The sequence below is a fragment of the Labeo rohita genome, chromosome 20, assembly GCF_022985175.1.
Source record: "Labeo rohita strain BAU-BD-2019 chromosome 20, IGBB_LRoh.1.0, whole genome shotgun sequence".
NCBI classification, from domain to species: domain Eukaryota; kingdom Metazoa; phylum Chordata; class Actinopteri; order Cypriniformes; family Cyprinidae; genus Labeo; species Labeo rohita.
The window spans coordinates 13,008,722-13,032,456 of record NC_066888.1 but is presented as its reverse complement, the minus strand read 5'-3'; the positions used below and the strand labels follow the sequence as shown (position 1 = coordinate 13,032,456).

Here is a 23,735-nt window from a genome sequence, read left to right as displayed (position 1 = left end):
CTGTTCTGGTCTCCACAGAAACCTATGTTAAAACGGGATAAAAAAGTTTGACTTAATTGAAACTTCTTCAGTATAACTAAATATAAAAATGTGCGCAAGTTTAATGTTATAATGTTGGCTCGAAAATACGTTAATTTGACAAGAATCACAAGAGACCGGAAATGTAAAGCACCGCTGCAGCTGGGCGAAACGTCCGTGTTCAGAAAAAGGTGTATATACTGTATATGTGACGTTATATATAATTTCAGTTTTAATTCTAACAATTTTAATAGCCTACTTCAGATGAAACTTCCTTCATTTAGTTGTCAAATCAACATTCAAATTTTCATTTTAAGTTTATCCAACTTTTCCTTCAATACGGTTCCTTATCGGTTCATTATCTGCTATAGGGAAATAACGAGAAGAATAACAACACCCCTGGTGAAAAAACAGCATATGCTGGTAGGTATGTTTTGATGCTGGGATGCTGGTTAGGTATATTTTGGTGTTGGTTTAAGCTGGTCCTTAGCTGGTTTATGCTGGTCCTTTGCTGGTTTTTGCTGGTCATGTCATAAACCAGCTAAGGACCAGCTTAAACCAGCACTAAAACATACCTAACCAGCATCCCAGCATCAAAACACACCTACCAGCATATGCTGGTTTTTTCACCAGGGATGGAGTAAACATTTGCACTACAAACCAGTGTGCTCATAATTAAGATAATACGTTAAAATAATAAGGCAAGACACACCAGTTTGCAGTATCAGGCAGCAGAACAAGCTGTTTTGTACAGCTAAAAATAGCTGGAAGCAGATGAGACCAGAAGCCAGACCTATAAAATGTACAAATGGCCACGCCCGTTCTTACGAGAAGAAAAAGGTGGATATATTTATATAAAGTTCATATGTAGCCTATGTATATGAAATAATTTGACACTAAATTAAGGCAAAGCTAAATGGGACATTTATTATAATGGGTTTACGTTACGATTGTTGTAATCTTACTTAAAATAAAAGTTCGATCATGTTGTGTAGGCTAATTGTTGTTAATACATTTGATAATTGGCAGTTGAAGTCTAAATGACAACTATCAGTTATACTGAATGGTATTTTTTCCTTAGAAATTAGAGGGGAAAAAAATCCAAAGTATTGGTATTGATAGTAGATTCTGATAGCAGTTAGTAAAAAGATGCTATTAAATATTATTTACAAATTCACAGTTAGCATTTCTAACATCATTAGCATCAGTAGTTACAACAATGTTAAAAGATAAAAGATGAGCCATGAAGTACATTTAAGAACATTTATTTTCGCATTCAGTATTGAGTACATCTTAAGTGCAAATAGTTAAGAGTCAATGGCTAAAAGAATGAACAACACTTAACATAGTACAAAGATTGACAGATTCTAGCTGGCAATCACTCACTGACGCTTCCTTCTCCTCCCTCTCTTTTGTTTTGTATCATTTTCAAAAAAAAGATCAATGACAGCACCTAAAAACATGTATCTCTGTAGCGGAGTCCTACGAAAAAGAAACATACTGTAATGCTACGAAGTGAGCTGACCATATCTAATCAGAACATTGCTAAATAGTTGCGTTTGTGCCCAGATATCATGAACCTCAGCAGATCCATGCGTCTAGCTGACAATGACGGCTATGTTAATCGTGTTTACAGATATATTGATGGAAGAGGAAAAGCCCCACCCAACGCCCAATACACAAAAAAAGCTTTTTTTTTTCTTTTTTTTTTCCCAAGAAGAGAGTGTCACTGGAGAGCAATAAAGCTGGAGAGATCCTTCACATACTACAGAGATTTTCAGCACAGCTGAGAAAGCACACAAACTTAAAAGATAAAAAGAGAATTCATCAGCACTTAAGACTCTTGACTTCATGCACTTTATGAGCAAATACATACAAAAAAAAAAAAATCACATCTAGTCTTTCTGCCAGATTTGAATATGTTTCAAGGTTACTTCTACAATTCATTGAGTAGTTGTACTTTTGACTAGATCCTGATTTGAGAGACAGCACGCTTTGCTTTTTTTTTCTTTTTTTATTTTTTTTCTAAGGTTACAAGGCGAGGATGGGACTTCTCCTGCACAGCTCGGCCATTGCTCTAGACGTCACAATGTGTACAAAGTGGAACTATGTTCCAGTGATGTTTAATTGTGTCTGATGTCTGTGTGTGCGTGTGTATGTGAGTGTACAAAGAGGAACCCTTGCTCATCGTTCAGCTCTCTCTGTAATGAGACGTTCAGGGGCTCACAACCTCCTCCAGGGGGCCCTGTGGGGCCTATTCAGCCTTTCGTTTGGCCCCAGGAATCTTCTCCTGGATCCTGCATTAAAACACACATTTATATTATATTATATCACATTATAAAGTATTTATTATAATAAATGCTTAAAGGGAGTACTTACTTTCCTACCACAGAGTTGACTTGGGTTCTTATTAGGTCCAAATACTGATCAATCTGTGCCTAGAGACAAGAGAAACATGTAAAAAGTGAGTCATTGTAGTCATAGTGCTTATGAATTATACATGATTCTGTAGTCATGGTAACAATTTTATCACTCTGACCTGGTATTTCTCATAGACCACAGGCATCGAGAACATGGACACCACCACTAAAACAGGATGCAATGTAAATGTTAAAAGATGGGACAAAAGAGTGCATAATCAGTAAAGGCAGTAGCTATTCATGTATGTTTTAAAGTACAGGTGCATATGGAATCAAAAAAGATGCTCACCCATAATAAGAAGAGTGAGACCATTGAAGAGGGCTCCCACGTAGGTCAGCAACCACATCAGCACTGCAAACTTGAGTCAAACAAACACAACACACACAATTCATACACATACTGTATGCTGATACTGTATGCAGGTATCATATGATTTATGCATTTCCTGTGCCAGTACTGACAAGCTAACTAAATTAAAACTTTTTATATTCATGATGATGCATTTCTTACTTATACAAAATTTTGTAAATGTCAACCTGAAAATTTACAAAGAACATTTGTGAAATGCATACATATAGTAAAATTCAAAACTTTAAGGACAGTAAGATTTTTTTCAATTAATACTCAAAATAATAATAATAAAAAATACTAAATAGCACAACTGTTTTCAACATAAGAAAAAATAAAAACTCTTTCTTGAGAAAATCATCATATCAGAGCGATTTCTGAAGGATCATGTGACACTGAACACTGGAGTAATGATGCTGAAAATTTAGCTTTGCAATTACAGGTATAAACTACATTTTAAAATAATTTTAACTTAAAAACTGAAATGTAAATTATATAATTTTAAATGATACGATAATAATTACTGTTTTACTGTATTTTTGATCAAATAAATGCAGACTGGGTGATCATTAGAAATAAATTAATAAATACTTAAAAACATTTTAAGTACATTTTAACACCCCAAACTTTTGAACATTAGGGTACAGCCTGGAAAGTAGTGTAAATGCTTTGTCATGTGTGCTGGCATCCGTTCAAATTCACTTAGAGTAATTTCTTGATCACCTCCTATAATTTCTATACTGTCCTATTAATTATCAATTTAAGGAAAAATGAATCGATAACTATGGAAGCCCGTGTCCGCAACTGAATAAAAAATAAAAAAAGGTTATTGCAACTTTTTATCTCACAATTCAGACTTTTTTTCTCAGAATTATGAGATAAAATTTGCAACTCCGAGTTATAAAGTCTGAATTGCAAGATATAAACTGACAATTCTGACTTTTTCCTCAGAATTGTGTAATATAAACTCGCAATTGTGAGTTATAAAGTCCAATTTTGAGGAGGAAAAAAGCGATATGTTCTCAGAATTTTGAGTTTATATCTCACAATTGTGTGTTATAAAGTCAGAATTTCAAGATATAAACTCACAATTCTAACTTTTTGTCGTAGAATTTCGGGATATGAACTCACAATTGCAAAAATAATTGTCAGAATTGCAAGATAAAAACTAAAAAAGAATTGAGATGAACTTGCAATTGTGAGTTATAAAGTAAGAATTGCAAGATATAAACTCACAATTCAGATTTTTTTTTCTCTCAGAATTGTGATATAAACTTGCAGTTCCAATTTTTTTCTCAGAATTGCGAGATATAAAGTCCAATTTTGAGGAGGAAAAAAGGGTGATATGTTCTCAGAATAGCCTGTTATAAATTCAGAATTTCAAGATATAAACTCACAATTCTGTCTTTTTTTCGTAGAATTTTGTGATATGAACTCACAATTACGAGAAATAAATGTAAGAATTGCAAGATAAAAACTAAAAAAAAAAAAAAGAATTGAGAGATATAAACTCACAACTCGCAGTTGCGAATTATAAAGTCAGAATTTCAAGATACAAACTCACAATTCTAACTTTTTTCTCAGAATTGTGCGATATAAATAAAATAAAAACTAAAAAAAGATTAAAAAGAAGAACTGCAAGATATAAACTCGCAACTGCAAGTTATAAAGTCAGAATTGTGAGATATAAACTCACAATTAAATTTTTTTTCCTCATAATTGTGTGATATAAACCCTGAATTGCGAGATATAACGGCCAATTTTGAGGAGAAAAAAAGGGTGATATGTTCTCAGAATTGTTTATATCTCAGAATTCTGACTTAATAACTTACAATTGCGTGTTATAAAGTCAGAAATACAAGATATAAATTAGCAATTCTGAGAAAAAAATCACAGTTGCGTGACATAAATTGCATGTTTATTCCTCAGAATTGTGAGTTTATGTCTCACAATTCTGACTTTATAACTCACAACTGCAAGAAAAAAAGTCAGAATTGCGAGATAAATAGTCGCAATTACCTTTTATTTTTTATTCAGTGACGGAAACGGGCTTCCATAGATAACTGAATTACCCTGCTGTACATTAAATGTGACAGAGGGTCACCTTTAGTGAGTCCACCAGATCCTGCACCAGAAACAGTCTGCGCAGTTCTTTCAGTGTGCTGTTGATATAGTGCTGGGCGTTTTCTGCGTACTTCTGCATCTGATCATGGGAAAGAGACATCTCCACCTCCAGATATGATCTGCATCCGCAATAAAACATTGTTAGTAACTCACTCAGTGACACTCACAGTCTGTACACACACAGAGCAGGCTTACTTGAAGGGATGTCCCTCATCTGTTTTCTGCACAGCCTGCAGCACAGACTTGTAGACTCTGAAGCTGATGGTGGCAGAGAGTGCGGCCAGGGCCAGATAGGCCACCACGCTGACCACACTGAACTGCGTCAGAGAGAAAAGCAGCAGCAATAAACTGCCAAACACCAGCCCACTCTGCTTCAGGTCCCGCCAGTACAGCAACGCCATCACTGGATGAACAGAGAAAGAGAGAGAGAAGATCAGGTGAGGTCAAAATCATGCACAGTTGGGATGGGTGGTAATGGTTTAGAGTATGCCATAATCTGTTTGTCATTGATCTTTTTAGGATCCACAATTCAGCACCCACTGAACGGCATGACCTACGATGATGTAACAACTGGTGAATCACTCTGATTCAGCGCTGAGTCAGAGATAACACAATTAGAAATGATCACACAAACAGACAGGAGAGCATTCGAAAATATGCCTGGATTCAGCCTGCAGTATGAGACAGAAGGCCTGTGTCCAAATACGCGTATGTCCCTGCTTCATAATATGGAAAAAGTCGTCAAATGAGCACAATGTCTGAATACTCATTATTTGTGACAGAACAGACAAAAATATTGTATCTGCTTCAGATTCTAAAGTGTAAAACAGATTTCATTCTTGAAGAGACAGTTCTCCTAAAAATGAAAATTCTGTCCTGAATTACTCACCCTAATGTCGTTCCAAACCCGTAAGACCTTTGTTCATCTTCAGAACACAAATTAAGATATTTTTGATGAAATCCGACAGCTTTCTGACCCTGCATAGACAGCAACGCAACAACCACTTTCAAGGCCCAGAAAGTTAGTAAGGACATCATTAAAAGAAGTCCACTTCCAGAACAATATACATGTAATGTACTCCCTTGTCATCCAAGATGTTTATGTCTTTCTTTCTTCAGTTGTAAAGAAATTCAGGATTTTTCTCTATTTGATGGACTGATATGGTGCCCCGAGTTTGAACTTCCAAAATGCAGTTTAAATGCAGCTTCAAATGATCCCAAATGTGGTTGTAAACAATCCCAGCCACGAAGAAGGGTCTTATCTAGCAAAGCGACTGGTTATTTTCATAAAAATAATCCAATTTATATACTTTTTAATGTCAAACGCTCGTCTTGTCTTGCTCTTTCCAACATCTGTTTTTTTTCCGGTTCATGACAGTTAGGGTATGTTGAAAAACTCCCATCCCATGTTCTCCCTCAACTTCAAAATCATCCTATATCGATGTTTTACCTTTTTATTAAGGGTGTTTGATCTTCTTTGCATGTTCACTTTGCAAAGACTGGGTCGGAACTTTTGCAGCGATGTAGGATCGTTTACAACCGCATTTGGGATCGCTTGAAGCCGCATTTAAGCTGCATTTTGGAAGTTTAAACTCGGGGCAACATATCAGTCCATTATATGGAGAAAAATCCTGAAATGTTTTCCTAAAAAAAAAAAACACAATTTCTTTACGACTGAAGAAAGAAAGACATGAACATCTAGGATGACAAGGGGGTGAGTACATTATCTGTAAATTGTTGTTCTGGAAGTGGACTTCTTTAAAATAGTCCATGTGACATCAGTGGTTCAACTGTAATGTTATGAAGCTACGAGAGTACATTTGCGCACAAAAAAACAAAAATAACGACTTTATTCAACAATTTCTTCTCTTCCGTGTCAGTCTTCGAAGCATGAGAGTCACGAGAGTACCACAACACAGTCACATGGACTATTTTACCAATGCTCTTACTACATTTCTAGGCCTTGAACATGGTATTGTACTGTTGCTGTCTATGCAGTCAGAATTTGTGTTCTGAAAATGAACAAAGGTCTTACGAGTTTGGAACGACATGAGGGTGTGTAATTAATGACACAATTTTAATTTTTGGGTGAATTATTCCTTTAATATATATATTTTTATTTAGCAATAATTGTATTTCAAACTTATTTTGAATTCACTATGAAAGTAGTCATAGTAGTGGGAGTCATGAGCAGAAAGTAGTAGGTTTTTCATCATCCGCTGTCAGAGCAATGCATGTCCTACCATGTTCCTCTCGGTCTCCGTGGCCTTTCTGCACAAATTCTCGGAAACATTAAATTCTGGCCAAGTGACAGCATGGTGGCCATGGCAACAGACTGGAGCCAGGTGCACAAATCTGGCACCGTGTGGTGCCTCTATTCAAATGTTATATAATGCTATGTCCATCTTAATCTGCCAGACTAAATTTGACAGTAATGCTATAACTGTTTCTGAAGCCTAACATCTGAATGGTACTACATACTACATAATGCTCATTTAATAAGCAGGGTATTAATCCAAGCCAATGAACTGGTATAAAAAAAGGCAACAAAGCTTGATAAATATTGGTCACAGACACAGAGATTTACTTTATTTATATTTATTTAACTGATTACTCACTAATAAAACTCTCACAGATCATGTTTTCAGGCCACTTACACCTTATTTTATGTAACAAATTAGTTATATCTAAGTGTTTAAGTTGTTTACTTGCTTTTTTAAATTAGTTTTCCCGTTAACGCCATTATATTGTTTGTTCAGACTGATTCACGAGCTTGGAATGTGCCTAAATACAAGAGGCGGAATTTATCGCATGAACCAATAACAGCCAAACATAACCAGTCATATCCAATCATATCATGTTTGACTTTCCCCCATTCATTCTCAGTTACCCCCACCAAACTCACTGCATACTTTAGGGGATCTGTTAAAACTCAACGGGCTCAGAGGAGGTGAGAGAGATGCGGACTCCTGCTGTAACTTTACCTGCTGGTGTTGCTGTTGGATTGGCGTTGTTTTAATTTTGTATTTTTGTGATTTTTTTTTTTCATCTAATATTATGAGGAGACACTGCCTCCCTTAGTCTCGCGTAGACAAACCTTCAGACTGATGGAAAATGGTCTGGGAACATTGGCCGCTTTAAATGCCCAAGGCCCGGCCAAGAGGCCATATGACTGACATGTAACGTAATCAGTCACATTTAGTTTTGTGCCATCATGTTTAGCGGCGTAGAAATGTTGCCACAATAACAGACCAGTGTTTAAAAATGTGACATCTGAGGCTGAGACTAAGCCTCCCTTGCCTTCTCTGAGGAAATGCCCTTGTTAAGGATGTCTAGGTATTTTACTGACAATCAATCAGTCAATAAAAATACTGATGTTACCGGTATTAAAAACCTGAAAGTCTTAAGATCTCAAACAAAAATTTCCTTTCATTGTGAGTTTTTTGTAAGCAAAATTAGTGTATTGTTGTCATTCTCACAGTAATTGATATGTGATTTAATCAACCTAATCTCATGACGAGAACATACCTGTGCAAACTTTTTTTGCAAGACGTCATGTAGATTTTGTGGCATATTCCGATGTGAAATGTCCACTGAGTGGTGCTAAATGAGTGTTCGTTTTTTTCCCCGGAACAGATGAACGTACATATGGTACGTTTTATGTGACATTGGTTTTGTACGTGTCACCGCTGTTCTGTCCATTGAGTGGCGCTATAACACTAATGCTCCGTAAAATTTTAAAATAACGTACCATCTGCACTACACCTAAACCTTCTCTATTAGAGGAGTTGAAAAACTCCCATCACATGTTCTCCCTCAACTTCAAAATTGTCCTATATCTCTGTTTTATCTTTTTTTGTTAAGGGTGTTTGATCTTTTTTGCATGTTCATTTTGCAAAGACTGGGTCAGTACTTCTGCAGTGATGTAGAATGATTTTGAAATGATTTTTAAAGTTGAGGGAGAAAATACGATTGGAGTTTTTCGACATACCCTAACTGTCTTGAACCAGAATACACAGAGTTCAGGCAGAGCAAGAAAAGGTGAGTGTTTGAGATTAAAAAGTATTTCAATTGTTTTTTTGTTGTTTGTGTTTTTTTAATGAAAATATCACTAGATAAGACCCTGGGAGCATTTACAACTGCATTTGGGATCGTCTGAAGCCGCATATAAACTGCATTTTAGAAGTTCAAAATCGGGGCACCATATCAGTCCATTATATGGAGAAAAATCCTGAAACGTTTCCCTCAAAATACACAATTTCTTTACGAATGAAGAAAGAAAGACACGAACATCTTGAATGACAAGGGGGTGAGTACATTATCTGTACATTTTTGTTCTGGAAGTGGACTTCTCCTTTAAGAAAAGTGAATGTGACATAAAAAAAGCTTGTTTTTCAGTCTCTCATCTTTTAGCTCTTTCATCCTGAGTCATGTTTTTCACAGGATTCGTACCCAAGGATTCCACATCCTAAGTCCAATCCCGTGCCGGCTGAGCTACCGACCAAGCTTGTTACATCTGGAAAGCAAAACATATGGAGCTTACACACAAACGATTACAAGCGCTCGCTGTTTTACTGCCTCTAGTGTTCATTTCTGTTGGAAACTGCAGTGATATGTACTTATTGGTACATATTTTGCACCTTGCCAAAAAGTTCCCACAGGTCCGTTTTCGTCATGAGATCAGGTAGGATTGTTGATGCTAGATTTAATTGATTTGCAATATCGAACTGACATGCCAATAAACAAATGGAGCCAAGGATTCTGTTGTAGTCGCATAGCATCAATCCACTGTTTCACCACACCCATTCCAACGCTCTTCCCTCTGCTCTTTGTTTTCCACCCAATTTAAGATGATGCAACAGCTCAAGAGATTAAAATTAAGCAGCTTATAGTTCATAATTATAACCTAATAGCAGCAGTTTGCTCTAATCACAGGTACGTATCTGAGCTTAATGGAGCTTCGTGCTCTAGACAAGAGTCCTGTGATCATTTCCTGTCAAACTAGAGCATTATTTTGGGCTGTGCTAAGTTACAGCTGTTCGTAAACTAGTGCTATGGATCCCAACAGCACCTCGGTGGGATTCTTTGTTTGCGTTAGGTGTGGCAAACTCTCCTTTAAGCAATATGCGAAGCTCCTTGCATCATGTATAATTCATAGCCACTGTCATTCTACAGCTCATTATAGCCAATGATCAATATTTAGTCCTTTTCTATGCATCACAGTAGAATAACAAATGTATCTCTATTTATTTTTAGGTGGAAATCAGCACACAATAGGACTCTTGCTCATTTGCGCCCACTCTTTCCCAGCATGCACCAACATCGCTTGTTTATAGGGTCATTACGGTGAGCTTCGTATAAAATGTGTCGGCGTGAAGTTGGCAGTTGAGCTCTGAGATGAAGGGAGCGCGGTCGCCACGGAAACTGGAGAGATGGGTGCAGTGGAGTGAGCAGTGATGCAGTTGCCATAGCGATGGAGCTTGCCCCCCTTCACCGAGCGCTGCCTGCCAGACAGAGTAATAAGGTACTGATGAAATGATGGGGGAGGGGAGCAGGAGGTAACACTGCTATGACAGACACACAAGCAAAGACCCTCTTGCTTAAATCACCCCACTGCTGACTACAACATGCTCCTCGTTCATGCAAGACCTTTGCTTTTTATCAAGCTAAAGGACAACAGCTAACAACCGTCCGGTCCTTGGGGGCAAGAATTGCTAAAAATAGCTAGCGCTATGTGACTGCACTGCAAATCATTTCCTCAATCATCTTGTTCTTCAGAAGTAAAATTGTGTAAGACTGTGTAAGACTTGTTTTTAGAGAATATATAATGAATTCAGTTTATTTTGTATTATATTGGCAAATTGGCATTTTTTCCATAGTTTTAAGGACATTATATTAGGGTTGTGCTTAAAACAATTTCTTACTTTTGTTTCTTAAGTAAATTTTTCTTATTTCAAAGAAGCTTGGGTATTTTTACTGGAGAAAAAAGACAAAAATGCTGCTGATGATGGTTGATACTATTAATATTTTTATTATTATAAGTATTTTGCAGTTTAGTAAATAAATTAAATAAATCTAACATTTTATTCAATTTTGCTTCTCAAGTATATTCATCTTACTTTTTAAGTTATATTTTATGTATTTTACTGGGAAAAAGATTGAAAATACAGAAAAAAATAAATGAATATATAAACAAATAATAAATAATAGTAATAATACTAATAATAATTACATTAATATTGTTTTATAGATGTTTGGATATTTGTAGTGTATAAAAGACAAAAATACTTTATTTTTCTTAAAATTATTAAAATAATAATACAAGATTATATTATTATTATTATGTAGCATTAAGTACATAAAATTATTTAAATATATATGAATTACTAATTATTAATAATAGGATAAATTAAAGTAAATTTAGTGATGTTTAAGCTTAAAAATTTTATAAAAAATTTGTTTCTCAATAAAATCTCAAGGTATCAAAAATTAAACAAACATTTACAGAAATCTATTAAAAAATATCAAAATTAAAGAAATCTATTAAATGTATCTAATTTACATTACATTTTGGGTATAAATATGAAAAATAATCATAATTATTATTATTTTGTAGTGTAGTAAAATAAACTAAATAAATAAATCTAACATTTTACCAAATTCAACTTCTCTTTTTACTGGGAAAAAGATTGAAAATACAGATATTGTCAAACTAAATAAGTAAATTAATATTGTGTATTTAAGGATTGATATTATATTTAAGGATGTTTAGATATTTTTAGTCTATAAAAGATGAAAATACTTATTAAAAATTAATAAAATAATAATATAAGATTATATATTATTATTATTATTCTCATGTAGTGTTAAGTAAATTAAATGTGTTAAATAATTAATAGAATAAATTTAAAAAGTAAATTTAGTCATGTTTATGACAAATTTCTATATCTGATCCAATTTTGTTTCTCAAAATGTATCTTAAGGTATCAAAAATTAAACATAAAAAATTAAGAAATCTATTAAAGTATCTAATTTAAATTACATTTTGGGTAGATATAGGGGAAAAAAGACAAAGACAAATATTTTTATTATTATTATTATTATTATAATTATAATTTTTATTATTATTATTTTGCAGTGTAGTAAAATAATGTTTTATCCAATTTTGCTTTAAGTAAATTTATTTTATCTAATGTATTTTACTGGGGAAAAGATTGAAAATACAGGCACTGTCAAACAAAATAAGTACATTAATATTGTTTTAAGGATGTTTAGATATTATTAGTGTATAAAAGAAAAAAATACTCATTAAAAATTATTTAAATAATACAAAATTATTATTATTATTATTATTATGTACCACTGACTAAATTAAATTAGTTAAATAATTAGTAATAGAATAAAAAGAAAAGTGATGTTCATGCTCAAAACTAATTTTAATATCTGACCCAAATCTGTTAAACAATAAAATGTGTCTTAAAGTATTTTACTGAAAAAAAGACAAAAATACTGATGTTAACAAATAAAATAAATACATAAAAAATTTAACATATCTAATTTAAACAACATTTTGGTGAATATATATTAAAAAAAGACAAACATACGTAATTGAAATACCGTTTTATGAGAAATATCGCTTAAAATTATGTTTAAGATTTAGCAGGAAATGGATCTAAAAATGGATTTAAAAAAATGGTTTAACCTTGTATAACTTCAAAATAGGACTTCATAACAAGACATGCTGTATAATATACATACTTCACCATTAAAGGACACTTACAAACACGCATAAACAATTTATGACTTATATATGTATATTCTACAAGCCGAAATGCAGATTGTTTAGTACTTTTAAAGGGACAGTTTACCAAAAAAATTAAAATCCTGTCATTAATTACTCACCCTCATGTCGTTCCAAATCCGTAAGACCTTTGTTCATCTTCAGAACACAAATTAATTAATTAATGACAGAATTTGCATTTTTAGGTAAACTACCCCTTTAAGGTCATGCTCCATTTCAGACCCGTAGCCTGTATTTGACATCAGTAGATCACACTCCTAAAACAAAGAGATCACTTCAGACAGGCTATGACTAACATCATTACACACTAGACACTAATCTGGATGACAACAATCTTGGCATGGGACAAGGAGCTTCAGAAAGACAGAAGGCAAAAAACATTTCTCTGCTAGCAATAATGAAAGCTCTTTCAAAGAAGTGTCACATGCTGTGACATCCACAACAGCCCCCAGATAAACATAAAAAACGGGCCTGGATAAAACAGTGAAGAAAACTATATGGATGCCACAATGAGACAGAAAGAGATTCAAAAGTCAGCAGTATTTAATGGCTGAGTTTAATCACTCCTCCAGACTGGTTCATCATACTGCCGAAGTCTATAGGGCATACATGTATACAGTAGTCAACATTTGAAGTGAATCAAAAAAGTTCATCAAAGTTGTCGTAAGACAAGAATAGGTATTGTTTTGGTTTTAAACTTTGATGAGGTTTTGATCCATCAAATTAAGCCAATTTAGGGATGTAATATATATTCTTGCTTAAATGAGACCTATCATGCCCCTTTTTAAAATATGTAAGTCTCAGGTGTCTGCACAATGTGTCTGTGAAGTTTCAGCTCAAAATACCCCACAGATCATTTACTATATAATTTATGCCTATTGATTGAAAGCAGAAACAGGTTGTTTTCATGCATGTCTCTTTAAATGCAAATGAGCTGCTGCTCCCCGCCCACTTTTCCAGAATAGGGCTGTGCCTTTACATCTTACATCTGTTTGGTTTTGATAATCATGTCTATCGGGCTAAAATCATGTGTTTTAAAGCCATATTTGTTTGAACTTCTGATAAACGAGAAAGTTCTCTGAGCGCGCACATCCAAAGCAGGTGCACAGAAAGCGGCTGTCGCACGGCATGTGAGTACTAAACTAAGTTCTTAATACGTTACGGGGGAGTGAAATCTGACGTGCTTGCAAAAAAAGGCTTTCCAAAACGACGTTGGGTTGACCTTTTTTACATTTTCTGGGCTGGTAGATGCACTGGGGACCTGATTATAGCACTTAAACATGGAAAAAGTCAGAATTTCATGATATGTCTTCTTTAAAAAACTGGGATTCTTTAAAAAAAAAATAGGATTCTGTCCCAAGTAACATTTTTGGACCCCATACAATGAAAGTCAGTGGGGTCCAAAAATTGTCAAAATGTCTTCTTTTGAGTTCCACAGAGGAAAGGAAGTTACACATATGAAAACAACATGAGGGGGAGTGAAAGATGACAGAATTTTAAGCACTGTTGCTAAGAGACAAAGTATCACACACTTATCTTAAACAATTTGCTTCTGTATTATTATGGGATTTGCCGTGACAGTATGTTTGGTTTGGATATTCTGACCCACAGGAAGGTCCGCAACAAACAACTGAAGAACTATCACTTTTCACAAATTTAATTACCACTACTGATGCGCCTTGTAATTTCACCAAGCAAATTGGGTTAAAAGGGGATGAAAACTCAAAAATAGACCTTCGACCTACATAACACTGTCGTTGTAGTGTCACCTTACAAAAATGGCTGCTAAATAGCATGTCCTGCAACATCCTGCTCTGATCACAGTCTAAAAGACGATATGGATCTCTGTTAGATCATATGACACAGTGATAAGCCTGGCTGACAAATGCTTCTCATATCCTCTATTGAATAACCATTAACATTAATCACATCTTAAAGGGATAGTTCACCCAAAAATGAAAATTCTGTCATTGATTACTTACGCTTATGTCGTTCCAAACCTGTAAGACCTTTGTTCATCTTCTGAACACAAATTAAGATATTTTTGATGAATCCGAGAGCTTTCTGACCCTGCATAGACAGCAACGCAACTGACATGTTCAAGGCCAACATGCACTGAAGAATGACACAGAAGAGAGGAAATTATTAAAGTCATGAGCGTTGAAAACAAAATAAATAACGGAATAGGCCGCCTTGTTGGCAGGGTTTATTTATATTACCTTTGCCCACTAACGTCACAACATTACAAAAGACGGCTGTTTAAACACGTTTCCAAGTGGTAAAGCGAGTAACTAGTATTTTTTTTTTGCCGCAAACGACCCGAGTCCATGTCCGCTTATTGCCGAAATCATTCTTCTGCATTTTACATCGGAAAGGCATTTGTTTTTTTAATAAAAATAAAAATGAAGGAAATAATCGAAAAGTTTGAATAAAGTATCGGGTAGGGTTAGGTGTATCTGAGCGCTTTCTGAGATGCTTTGTTTACTTTGCTGTGTTTTGGGAATGCAGCAGGGGCGAACAACTAGTAAAATCACAAAATGGAGTTTAATTAACATGCAGTGGTGCAGTGCAGGGTATACCCAAGTATAGTGCGTATACCCACTTCTTTATCAGTCAGCTTTGCGTATACCCACTTCTAAATCCCCTCTGATGCGCATCATACAGTAGTTTCCTGTATTAGCCAAAATCATGACAGTCCACCAGTAGCTAACATTAATCAAATTGCATGTGGATAAATGCAAATATTCCCTAAACACACCCAGTAAAGACAGCAATGCGGTCAGGACCGTGGCGCCTGCTTCCTTTGAAATATATTCGATGATTGCGTCTTATGCGCCCGCGCCCTCTCCGTCCACTCCTCCACCCCAGATGCTGCCTGTTCATACACGTGAGCGTAAAGTTTTAACTATTAGCGCATTCGTCATGTGGAATGGATTTGACTGATGGCACTCCAAAAAGTGCGCAGACATATCCGCCGAATTGGAGACGGTAAAAGTGGGTGAGTCCGATATCATTGGTCTTCAAAAATGGGTGGGTCCTGTCCCATCCCACATTTAATGGTTCCGATGCCCATGATTAAAGTTGTTTTTTTTTTCTTTGCACACAAAAAGTATTCTCATAACTTCATAAAATTACAGTTGAACCACTGCCACATGGAGTACTTTAACAATGTCCTTACTACCTTTCTGGGCCTTGAACGTGGTAGTTGCGTTGTTGTATATGTAAGGTCAAAAAGCTCTTGGATTTCATCAAACATATCTTCATTTGTCTTTTCTAAAGATGAACGAAGGTCTTACAAGTTTGGAACATGAGGGTGAGTAATTAATGACAGAACTTTCGTTTTTGGGTGAACTATCCCTTTAAGAATTTTGCTGTAACTGACTAACACGTTTGTTAGTGTGAAGTAATGAAATCTGTTTTATGATTTGCAGTTAATGGAAGAACTGGCAGAGATTGTTTTGGCCTAGTACCAAATGACCATCAAGACAGTAACGGCCAATGTGGCGACTCACGCCACAGTTTTGCCTAAACCGCATACTTGAGAGAAGACTGTGAGGAGAAACAGAAACTGCTGACTTAAGAAAAGCCAGCACCTTTGCTGCGGTTTGACTTTATAGCGTTGAATCGATACCTAGAGGACACAGATATTAGCAATCCTGAGCCAACGGGCATAACTAAAGAATGAGATGGCAACAGAATACACCACCCCGTGCTGACACAGACACATCCTCATCAAACACCACAACATATTTGGCATCTATAGCATTTAAAGGGCGAGAAAGCTTTGTTTTTATCATGTTTATATCTGTTTTAATTTTTTTAATGGCTTAGTGTTGCAGTGCCAACAGAGCACTTTAACAAAAACTGCACACTATGGTCTTCGCCACTCTAAGGAGAAAATAAATCTTAAAAGAGTCCAGAAAAGACCTACGTTTTCTTAATTCAAGCGTGCATTAGTGATAATAAGTAGTTAAATGATAAACTATATATAATGATAGATAGATAGATAGATAGATAGAAAGAAAATGAAATATCTTCTTAAATAGCTGCTTAAAACACATCCAACTTTTATATAGTCAATCTTAAAAAAAAGCAACACTTTGCAATAAGGTTCAATTAATTAACATTAGTTAATGCATTGGATATCATAAGATAATTATGAAAAATACTTTACATAATATATTAATCCAGGTTAATGTTATTTTCTACACATACAAATACATTTTAATATTTCAAATTGTGTAAATTAATATTATTTGATGTTTTATGAGTGACAATGAACTAAAAATAAACAACAGTAATTTTATAAATTAATATTACATTAATAAAGGCTGTAAAAATGTGTTCATTATTAGTTCACGATACCTAATGCATTAAATAACTGAAATTTATTGTAAAATATTTCCATAAATCTTAAATACGAAAGGAACAAAGAACAAATGGCATAAATATTTAAATACTCTCACATACAGAAGCATAACGCTTATTGAAATAGATCTATTTATGTTTATAAGCCCTTGAACTGTCAGAGATGCAAAATGCTCAATATATAAATAGCTACTACCAGAAACCCTCCCTTTTAAATCGTTCTAGTTTTCTTCCTCCTGCACGAGTCTCTCTAATGTGATCTAGGTATTGGATTGTTTAAAATGATAGATGCATCCATTGTACAATAAATGAAAGTCACTGTGACTATACACATAAAGACGCATCCGCATCCATTCTTTCAAAGAACAAGCAATTTTCAGGACAAAAATGGTTTACATAGACAACGCTATGAGCTGACTATACAGTCAGGTAGCCACACCCCACACATCTCTGTTTCGTCTTTTCTTCTGTCGCTTTCTGCTCCCGATGCAGCCTGAAGGCCTTTATGATCAACACAAGCAAGCCAAACATGAAGACACTTGAAAAGGCATTTGACAGCTCTTTATGGAACTATCCGCATTCAAATGCGCATCTGACCTGAAAATGAAGCAGTCATGCACATCAACGCCAATTAATTCTAATCAAACACACCCAGAGTCTGTGAATTCAGGATGGACCCCCTAAGTACAACGAGGAGGGAGGAGAGAAAGGGCGTGCCCAGCTGTCTCAAATCCCCCCAGTCTGGGTCTCATAAGCCCATGATGGCGGCCTCGATGTTAAAAAAAAAAATAAATGCGGGCGTGTGTCTGAGTGTCTGAGCATCTGAGATTCCCACATGCACCTCCCCTAAAAAATCCAGCAGCCTTAATAAATCAACCCTACAGACGTGCATATGCATCCTCTCCATCCCACTGCATTAAACCCCATCTTGCATCCCTTGTACCCCGTTTCTCCTACCCTGGCACTTCCAGTTGCTCCAGAAACCTTCCATCTTGGTTGAGTCTGTGGCTGCCATGGTGCTGGCCTGCATGCTAGGCTGGGTGAGGGGAAGGACTGCGAATCGCTCTCTGCTAACGCTACTGCTACAGCCTCTCCGCTGCTTGCGCCGTATCTGTCGTTTTCCCTCTCTCTCTTTATCTCTCGCTCACCGGTTCACACCAGTGCATGAATGACCCATAGGAGGAGGAGGAGACAGATAGGGAGGGGAGCCAGGGATGGAGGAGAGGAGGACTAGGAGATGTGGTGACAGTGCTGCCCACTGGTGGAGGAATTGAGAAATTAAGAATCGATTTTTTAAAGGCAGACATTTGGGGGAGGGGCAAGGCATCATGATTGACACCTTTAAAGGAAAACAAAAAGGATGTTAAAAAATACACCCAGTTTTGACAGTCCATTCACTTTCTTCATATGGAAAAGAGCAGCATGAACATACTACTAAGCATCTCTTTTTGCGTTTTACGTATAAAGGAAAACAATACAGGTTTTGGAAAGACATGTGAATAAATGATGACAAAATTGCAATTTTTTTGGGGTTGACTGTCTTTTTAAAACCCTGCTGATAGATTCTAAAGTGGGAGGGTGAAATATTTCTTTTTCTTTTTCATTTTAGATATGAGACTAATCCTAACTAATCTTTATAAGGATGTTCAAATCTGGTGGTAAACACTGCTGCAGTGCAGAGTCATTTTGCTTGTTCAGTGCAAAGGCTCATTCTGTATTTGATGCATCATCTCTGACAAATTTCACTCGAGAATGCTATAACAGTGAGTGTGAGTTTGTGTATATGTGTGTGCGAAGTAGGAGACATCATGAGGCAAGCCTCATGAGATACGAAGAATGACTCAGCTCTCTCGGTCGAAAGAAACGGGATGAGCGCATGGGCAAGCGGACAGTCCTGTCTAGTAGTTAGGGATTGACTGACCATACCAAAGTCATTCGGGCTTTTTCTGACCAAGCCAACTTGTGGGCAGGCTGTCAAAACCAAATCTATATAAAAAGTAAACATTACTAAATTTTCAGACAAAAAGTTACCATTTCATCAGGCCTATCATTTAAAGTGGCATATATAATATATACACTTCAGTTCAATAAGATTTTCTATGTTTTTTTAAAGAAGCATTTTATTTATTTGATTAAAATAAGAGTTAATAATGTGAAATATTATTACAGTTTTAAATAACTGTTTACTATTTGAACATATTTAAAAATGTAATTTATTCATTTGATGACAAAGCTGAATTTTCAGCAGCCATCACTCGGATCTTCAGTGTCACACGATCCTTCAGAAATCATTCTAACATGCTGATTTAATTTCAGATGCAAATGTACCCACACTTCTACACATTGTTAATGATCTGCACCACAAAAATATTATATTATATTATTAAATATTATCATATTTTTAATATGTTACGTTAAAATCTCACACTACGAAGTATCAGCTCTAAATCATGGTCTCTAATTCTAGTCATGGCGGGATGGCAGACTGTAATGAGACACTTGAGTGCACAGAGAACCTCACCATGATCCCATATGTCATGTATTGTAAGAGATAACAGTAACTGCACCCAGTTCATTTATCATGCAAAAGAGCAGTACTTCACTGTGAATTATGCATTATCTTAGACATCTCAAAGATTTAGCATGATGTTGTATATATTTAAACGTTTATGTATACAAAAAGAAGAAAAAAAGAAACAAATGCACATTCAAACACTGGCAGCTTCCACTGAACTCATGGTACATGAAATGCCAGGGGCCTTTAAAAGTTAAATGATTGATAGAGACACAATAAAGCATCACAGAAACTATAATGAATAACTGCTCGTGTTTGCCATTCTAAATGTAATGATTAATGACTGGTTTACCTACAAAATGTGGAATGACCTTGCCACAGAGTGAACTTTAAATTGACCCCCTCCAATCATAGTTTTTAGTGTGGGTACAGAACCCCAGAATAAAACTGAACCCCTAAACATACTGCTAGGCTAGTATAAAATGTTTGTTAAAAAAATTAAAGGGAAATTTCCCTGCTTGGCTAGTTTTAGCTAGTCATTCAGCCTGGTCTTAGCCTGGTCTTTTAGAGGGGTTTTGACCACTTAGGAGACCAGCTGAAACAACAGCTAAAACCAGCCTGACCAGACTAGCCAGGCTGGGAGACCAGCTAAAACCAGCTGGATCCAGCTTAAAGCGGAAGTTCACTTCCAGAACAAAAATGTACATATAATTTACTCATCCTCTTGTCATCCAAGATGTTAATGTCTTTCTTTCTTCAGTCGATAAGAAATTATGTTTCTTGAGGAAAACATTTCAGGAATTTTCTTTATATAGTGGACTTCAATGGTGCCCCAAAGTTTGAACTTTCAAACTGCAGTGTAAATGCAGCTTCAAATGGCTCTAAACGATCCCAGCTGAGGAAGAAGGGTCTTATCTAGCAAAACGATCTGTCATTTTCGAACAAATTGACAGTTTCTATACTTTTTAACCTCAAATGCTCGTCTTGTCTCGTCTCTACGATGCACGTGCGTAGCCTGTGTAATCCGGGTCAATACAGTTAGGGTATGTCGAAAAACTCCTTTCTCGTTTTCTTCTTCAACGTCAAAATCGTCCTAAATCCTTAGTCCTTTTTTTGTAAAGGGTTCACATTTACGTCACGATTTGGTCAGTTACCCGGATGCACGGCATTTTGTTGATACTCAGATGTAAACAACAGCATGGATTGCATGGTTAATGTACTACTGAATATGCTGTTCTTCTAATTTATGCTGTCTAAACCACAGAAAAAATGTTTGGACGTTGCTAAATCATATAGAGAAGGAACTAGTAAGCAGGAAAGGGCCCGATATTTTGACATGCTAAAGTTAATATGTGGTAAAGATACATACAAGCAGTATTAATTAAGATATTAGCCTAATATTTCACCCACAGTACCTGACCGGAAATGATAAGAACAAGAATAAGACAATAAGAACACAAAAGATTCTTGCCCTGGAAATCCTGGTTCAGCTCGGCCAACCACAAATGCCTTTTGTTCCTCAGACAGTTTTTTGCACTCTTCTCCTCATTTTATACAAACACACACATAATGAATGATGACAATGCATTACAACCCCTCTCCAGTCTGCGGGCTGACAGCCAGACACAGTCAGCATGTGGTAAACGGAGCCCTCTGCTGGAGGAAAATTGCATTTTTCCTAAAACTCATCCTCAGAATGTACATGTCCTTACAAAACCCATCTCATTTCTAGAGGCTTCGGTAAGACACTGAGCTCGACAAAGGAGGGGGGAGGGGGTGCGGTCAGACACGGACTGTGGCACCATACTTAATTTGCAGACCGCCACAGACATACACACATGCAATGATCAGCAAACAGCAAAGCCACACAGTTATCTATGTTTCAAGGTGCTGTAAAGAGGAATATATTGACTGAGAAGCATCATATAAAACATTGATTGTATTAGAAAATGAACTGATTATACAACCATGACTTGACAAATTTCCAGTTACATTAGTACTGAATGACAGGATGCAGAGCTATCTGCCAGCCTCTTGCCAAGATATACTTAAATGTTCATCTGCCAAGAATGGAATTATGAACCCCAAATGAAATGATATCAGAGCCTTTTATCTCACTATGTGACTGTGCAATTTCTCCTCCTCTCATGTTGCAGTGCGGCTATGTAATCACAAGACGGCAGCACTTACTGGTCACAAATGCAGCAGACAGAAACTGACCTGAACCATAGGGGGATGCTTTGTTCTGAAATCTTCAAACAACAGGCCAGAGCATTAATAAAAGGATGTTGAGTGCCTTCAACAGACATAAACAAATGACGTACCCATCTACTATTACACAATGTAGTCAATAATTATTTATTTTAGAGAAAACTATCATTAAAAAATTGAAAAACTATTAAATATTATCTAACTATATTTTTAAAATTGCTAAAGCAATTTTTTAGTTAAAATATAGCAAAATAGTGATTAGGTCCATATAAACAGCAACACAGCCATATTATCTCTATTTTTCATTATTTATATCTCTTACTCACTACTGGGATGTGTTCCATTCACTGAAATAATAAAAATGTTCCATAAATCATAAGGTTTTACAATGCACAGGCTGCTGTAGGTCAGCCAGATCTTTCATAAGCATTTTTCACAGTTTCACATGATATTTCCACTGAGCTCTGCTGAATCCTGAAGACACAAACAACAGATGCAGGGAGCAGTCAGGTGTGAAATAAAATCTAAAACATTAGCCGCCTATCTAAAGGCTCAGGGGATTGTGTGAGAAATGTGTCTTGTAAAATTGATATTTCATGTGCGTGACCTTCTTGAGTTCTGGGGATGATTAGAAACGTCATCTCACACTGTGTTGTATTACTGTGGACCACTGCTTTTGGATGATGAAGAAAAGCAATGACACGTGTAGTGAACGGTTAAGCAGGAAGTGCCTTTATGAAATCTGTACCTCATCACATCTGTCTCTGTCAACACCTTTGATTAATTTGTATCAATTCTGAACAATCACATTATCTAGGTCTGTTACTTTTTAAGTGCATGTAAACAAACTGATATCTAAAAGAAATTGTATTCAATTCCATGTTACCAATTACCCAGCCTTTATATAATATTAGGAAAATATTAGATGTAAGCTTGCCTGTGCTTGCCCAGCACTGACTGATCCTCAAGGGACTGATGCACTGAAATGTGTTTTTTTCCTGCTGTTAAAGCCAAAGGGAGTTTCCAGGGTGAGGCCAATAAGTGTGAGTCAGTTTTTTATTTTAATTTCAGCTATTACAGGCCTCTCACCTTAAAGGGATAGTTCACCAAAAAATGAAAAGTCTGCCATAATCTAAAACTAACCTAGACTTTTTTTCTGTGGAACAAAAATTATATTTTTAGAAATGTCTCAAGTGTTGTTTTTAACTGAGAACCAAATCTGTTACCAACAATGTTCAGAATGTCATGTTTTATGTTTCACAGAAAAAAAGTATATCAAACAGGTTTGGAATGACATGAGGAAGAGTAAATGACAGATATTTAATGAACTGAATGAAATTCAAGAATTTTCCATTTTCCACAAGTTTCCACAAGTTCATAATGTAGTAGTTCTTATTGTATTGTTTACTATATTTATTGGTCAGTGTCACTAGGTGCGTTTCCATTACAGATTTGCAAAATTTCATAAATGTCAATAAAAACTATTGTGAAAAGATGGTGTTTCCATTAACCAATGTTATATGACTCAAACTAAATTTTTCTTCTCCGTTTAGTCATGATGACCGATGTTGGTGGGTAGGGGTGTAACGATACGTGTACCAGGTTTATAAAAACCTCTAGCAAACCTTCATTTTTTGGCTAATTTATTTCTTTATTCTTTACTTGTGACTACACTAATTGGCACTGTGCTTTGTATATTGTGCTGGTTGATATTTAAATGAGATGTTGCGTCTGTGTTCATTAATTTGCGCATTGTTAGTAAATCACCCGGAGAAATTTCCCCTTCCATGCTGTTTTGTAATTGCGCTCTTGTGCTAATTTACCCTGTTTAGTAAAATTAGCCCTTAGACTGTAAGGACCTTCAGATAACTGAAATCATTTGGTGAAGTGATATGGACATGTGGTCAAAACCTGGCTGGAACTACTTTA

The 23,735-nt window shown here is 35.7% G+C and overlaps 1 protein-coding gene across 2 annotated transcripts in view; it reads right to left on the bottom strand.

Moving 5' to 3' along the window:
* Window positions 1-1,267: 1,267 nt before the first annotated feature.
* The window catches only part of rtn1b (reticulon 1b), a 38,729-nt gene continuing 16,261 nt past the window's right edge, over window positions 1,268-23,735 (bottom strand). The window contains exons 1-7 of one of the 2 annotated variants that reach the window (XM_051138047.1): window positions 18,038-18,244; window positions 5,107-5,314; window positions 4,892-5,030; window positions 2,728-2,797; window positions 2,558-2,604; window positions 2,398-2,456; window positions 1,268-2,315 (exon numbers count right to left, since the gene is read on the bottom strand). In XM_051138047.1, coding sequence (XP_050994004.1) covers window positions 2,273-2,315; window positions 2,398-2,456; window positions 2,558-2,604; window positions 2,728-2,797; window positions 4,892-5,030; window positions 5,107-5,314; window positions 18,038-18,110 — 639 coding nt within the window. In that variant the 5' untranslated portion in view covers window positions 18,111-18,244 and the 3' untranslated portion in view covers window positions 1,268-2,272. Of the gene's footprint in view, window positions 2,316-2,397; window positions 2,457-2,557; window positions 2,605-2,727; window positions 2,798-4,891; window positions 5,031-5,106; window positions 5,315-18,037; window positions 18,245-23,735 lie in introns of those variants that run through there. The other variant, XM_051138046.1, reaches the window with a different exon arrangement.